The sequence below is a fragment of the Neoarius graeffei genome, chromosome 16, assembly GCF_027579695.1.
Source record: "Neoarius graeffei isolate fNeoGra1 chromosome 16, fNeoGra1.pri, whole genome shotgun sequence".
NCBI classification, from domain to species: Eukaryota; Metazoa; Chordata; class Actinopteri; order Siluriformes; family Ariidae; genus Neoarius; species Neoarius graeffei.
The window spans coordinates 52,564,302-52,569,301 of record NC_083584.1 but is presented as its reverse complement, the minus strand read 5'-3'; the positions used below and the strand labels follow the sequence as shown (position 1 = coordinate 52,569,301).

The 5,000-nt window shown below is 42.8% G+C and overlaps 1 protein-coding gene across 6 annotated transcripts in view; it reads left to right on the top strand.

Annotated features, from left to right (window-relative positions):
• hsf1 (heat shock transcription factor 1) overlaps positions 1-5,000 on the top strand; it is a 69,419-nt gene that overhangs the window by 29,429 nt on the left and 34,990 nt on the right. For 5 of the 6 annotated variants that reach the window (XM_060943164.1, XM_060943167.1, XM_060943165.1 and 2 more), the window contains exon 5: positions 2,866-2,941. The exons of the other annotated variant lie outside the window; for it this stretch is intronic. In XM_060943164.1, the coding sequence (XP_060799147.1) occupies positions 2,866-2,941 (76 nt within the window). The remainder of the gene's footprint in view (positions 1-2,865; positions 2,942-5,000) is intronic. 6 annotated transcript variants of the gene reach the window in all.

Sequence of the window (5,000 nt, the reverse complement as noted above, 5' to 3'; positions counted from 1 at the left end):
CCATATTACCATAACAGTGGACCAGGACACCTCACTACTCCCCCATCCCTTCCTATAACTACTCGCCTACAGCCAGGAACTTGCAACATGCTGCAACCCCCCTCACTATCTAGCCCCACTCTGACCACCATCCAGGTACAGTGGGAACTCTCCAGGCTTCAGTAGAGCAAAAGCCATTGAACCTGATGACATTAACCCTCGGGATGCTGGAGGGGTGTGCTGGGCAGCTTGCAGCTCCTCTGTAGCATCTCTTCAATCTGAGGTTGAAGGTGCCCACACTCTGGAAGACCTCTTGCATTCTTTCAGTGCCGAAGAAGTCATCCCAACAGTCTTAACCTATAGACCTGTGGCTCTGACCTCACACATCATGAAGACCTTTGAGAGCCTGGTTTTGTGGCACTGAGGACCCAGCTTATAGCTTTTCTCAATCCACTGCCATTTGCTTACCAGCCACCTATTGGGGTGGAGGATGCTATCATCTACCTGACATGCAAGGGCCTTCTTTCACCTGGAGATGCAGCAAAGCACTGTGAGAGTCCTTTTCTTTGACTTCACTAGTGTTTTCAACATCTAGCCCTTTCTACTGAGAGAGAAGCTGCTAGAGATGCACCTGCACCCAGGACACTATTTCGTAGATCAGACTTCCTCACAGGTTGGGCCACAGTATGTCAGGGTGGATGGCGGTCTCCGAGTCTGTGATCAGCAACACTGGCATACCCCAAGGAACTGTACTGGCACTGTTCTTCACACTCTACACCCTCAAAACTTTCACTATAACTCTGGTTCCTGCCACTTCCAACGAGTTTTCTGATGACTTCTCCATTGTTGGATGCATCACCAGAGACAACAAGGAGGAGTACAGAGGTCTGATTAAGAGCTTCATCACATGGTGTTAGCAAAAACCACCTGAAGCTCAATATCAGCAAAACTAAGGAGCCCCCCTGTCCCTTGTTTTCATTCAGGGAGAGGAAGTGGAGAGGGTGGACTCCAAGTACCTTGGGGTGCAGATCAACAATAAACTGGACTGGACAAAACACTGATGCCCTCTACAGGAAAGGATGGGGCAGGCTGTTCTTTCCTGAAGTGGCTGAGGTCTTTCAGTATGTGCAAGACTCCATGAAGGCATTCTACTAGTCTGTGGTAGCCAGCGCCCTCTTCTTTGCCGTGGTGTGCTGGGGCAGTGGCATTGAGATTGGAGGGGGCCAAGATACTCGATAAACCGGTGAGGAAAGCCAGCTCTGTGGTGGGTCTGGAGCTGGTGGGTGAGAGGAGGAAGGGTGGGGGATTGGAGCGAATCTGGACAATCCCTCTCTATGAGGAACTGTGGCAGCTGGGCAGGCTCATTCCACCCAAGAGCAAAATGAAGTGCTTCAGAGGCTCATTTGTGCCCACTGCCATCAGACTGTATAACAGCAGAGAACATAGACTACCATCGTGCTGACCAGTGCCCCCAACACACACGTGTGCGCTTTCTTTCTTCTTTCTTTCTTCTTTCTTTCTTTCTTTCTTTCTTTCTTTCTTTTCTTTCTTTCCTTTCTTTCTTTCTTTCTTTCTTTCTTTCTTTCTTTCTTTCTTTCTTTCTTTCTTCTTTCTTTCTTTCTTTCTTTCTTTCTCTTTCTTTCTTTCTTTCTTTCTTTCTTTCTTTCTTTCTTTCTTTCTTTCTTTCTTTCTTTCTTTCTTTCCTTTCTTTCTTTCTTTCTTTTCTTTCTTTCTTTCTTTCTTTCTTTCTTTCTTTCTTTCTTTCTTTCTTTCTTTCTTTTCTTTCTTTCTTTCTTTCTTTCTTTCTTTCTTTCTTTTCTTTCTTTCTTTCTTTCTTTCTTCTTTCTTTTCTTTCTTTCTTTCTTTCTTTCTTTCTTTCTTTCTTTCTTTCTTTTCTTTCTTTCTTTCTTTTCTTCTTCTTCTTTCTTTCTTTCTTTCGCCATGGCAATGTTTTATTTATTTAAGTACTACGTTTTATTAATATTTTACTCTATATTTGAGCTGGTGTAACAACTGAACCCTTTTCAGAAAAAGCCAACCCACTCGCTCCGCCTCTTCTCCTTTTTCAGAAAAAGGTAAATACTTCTTCCTGAACCGGTCCCGTTATTACAATTCACTGCACAACAATAAGGCATGTTTTTTCTTTGGAAATTCCCGAACGCTCGTCCTGCACTCAAGTCGAACGGCAATGTAAGTAAACGGAAGTGGACTCAACTCAAGCGGTTTGTTTGTCTTGAATGACGTCACGTGCCGAGTGGTCACGAAAATCGCTGAGCAGAAATTCGCCGCGATCCGCGCTAACTTATTTTTAATTACAGGGGTGATAGCGTTCCAGCGCTGCGCCGGATTTCCGGCGTACCGTGGCTGGGGAAAAAAAAAAAATCTAGTTCGCCCATTGTCCTGTGTCATTCTGAGATGCGCAGATAGACAGTAAAGGAATTCGCATGATATGGAACTAGTGGAAAAAGTTGCCGTCACGGCACGAATTAGAGGGTCTAATTCGTGCCGTGATGGCACTTTTTTCCCACTAGTTCCATATCATGCGAATTCCCTTTACTGTCTATCTGCGCATCTCAGAATGACACAGACAATGGGCGAACTAGATTTTTTTTTTTTTTTCCCCAGCCACGGTACGCCGGAAATCCGGCGCAGCGCCGGAACGCTATCACCCCTGTAATTATTACTTATTAACAATACTTTTTGGGACCAGAAGAAAATTACAGAGGGTTTTTTAACATGTAAAGTTTCAATGTGCATAAATTTGAAAACCGTTGCCTATGAGCTTTAATGTTTTGCCTGGAGCTGTTGAACTTGCTCTGTTACGTTGAAGGTGGCATGTTGATGGCTAACACCCCCCAACTTGCATTCTTTTTTTTTTTTTTCCAGTGAGAATGAAGCTTTGTGGAGAGAAGTGGCCACACTGAGGCAGAAACATGCCCAGCAACAGAAAGTTGTAAATAAGGTAACACTATGAATCTCTTCTCATCCTACTACAGCAGTCTAATCCCCTGTCCTCTAGTTACAGTTCCTCAGTTTCTCCTGGAAATGGGTGCATTAAAAAAAAAAATGGTGTGATTTTCTGTAACCAAAGCTTTCTGTTGTGTGCCCCCCCCCCCCCCCCCCCCCCCCCATTTCCTGGTACCAAACACACTGCTTGACGGCATTCATTATTTTTATCTTCTGCAAGCTTTCAGTTTCTATTTATTTATTTGAAGTATTCAGGCTAAATAATTTTCACCAGTACAACGATGATGGCACTATTTAGAGGAGATTAGAGTTACATGGGGTACCTTAGCTAGTTCCACATATCCTGCAGTCTTGAGTAATTGTAAGTGGTGATCTCTATATTTAAACTGCTATCGCATATGAAATATGACAGTGTGTGGCACAGTCTCTCTTGTCCTGCCTGAAAGGGAATTGTCGTTGCACCAGGAAATTATGTAATTACTCCAGGTCCTATCTGCGTTTCTCTTCTATAAACCTCTACCTCCACTCCACAAGGGTCTGGTTTTTAATTTTATTCCCTGTAGTCCAGATAGACGTGTTGGGGGGGGGGGTGCTCTTCATATTTACTAATCTTTGCCCAAGAATTAAAAGAGAATATTTTCAGCAATTATGAAATGATGGATGCTCTACAAGAGTCACTGAGATGTGTTGTCACATTCGTCATTTATTTATTATCTTTGCTGGAATTCTGTTAAATGAAGCTAATCACAAAAGTGTGACAAAAAAAATCACAAAAGCTACTCAGTGTAATAGTGCATCTCAAAAAAATTCGAATATTGTGGAAAAAGTTCAATATTTTCCATCAGTTATTTAAGAAAGTGAAAATGTTATATATTATAGACTCATTACACATAAACTAAAATGTTTCAAGCATTTTTCTGTTTTAATTTTAATCAGTATGGCATACAGTACAAAAACATTAAAAAAATCTCAAAATATTAGAATATTTCATTTCGAGTTTGAGTAAAACAGTATGAGCACAGTGTATCTCTCGATCTAGTTCAGTACACACAACCACAATCATGGGGAAGAGTGCTGACTTGACTGTTGTCCAGAAGATGATCACTGATGGCCTCCACAAGGAGGGTAAGCCACAAAAGGTTATTGCTGAAAAGGTGCACAAGCAACAGGGATGGCCGCAGTCTTGAGAGGATTGTCAAGAAAAGTTGATTCAAGAACTCGGGAGAGCTTCACAAGGAGTGGACTGAGGCTGGTGTCAGTGCATCAAGACCCATCACGAACAGACATCTTCAAGAAAGGGGATACAACTTTCACATTCCTAATATCAAGCTACTCCTGAGCCAGAGACAATGTCAGAAGTGTCTTATCTGGGCTAAGGAGAGAAAGAAATGGACTGTTGCTCAGTGGTCCAAAGTCCTCTTTTCAGATGAAAGTGCATTTTGCATTTAATTTGGAGATCACGGTTCTAGAGTCTGGAGGAAGAGTGGAGAGGCACAGAATCCAAGGTGTTTGAAGCCCAGTGTGAAGTTTCCACAGTCTGTGATGATTTGGGGTGCCATGTCATCTGCTGGTGTTGGTCCACTGTATTTTATCAAGTCCAAAGTCAACACAGCCATCTACCAGGAGATTTTAGAGCACTTCATGCTTCCATCTGCTGACGAGCTTTTTGGAGATGCTGACTTCCTTTTCCAGCAGGACTTGGCACCTACCCACAGTGCCATAACTACTACCAAATGGTTTGCTGACCATGATATTACTGTGTTTGATTGGCCAGCCAACTTGCCTGACCTGAACCCCATCTATGAAGAGAATCTATGGGGTATTGTCAAGAGGAAGATTAGAAACACCCGACCCAAAAATACAGATACGCTGAAGGCCACTATCAAAGCAACCTGGGCTTCAATAACACCTCAGCAGTGCCACAGACTGATCACCTCCATGCCACACCGCATTGATACAGTAATTCATGGTAAAGGAGCCCCAACCAAGTATTGAGTGTATAAATGAATATACTTTTCAGAAGTTGGACATTTCTGTATTGTAAATCCTTTTTT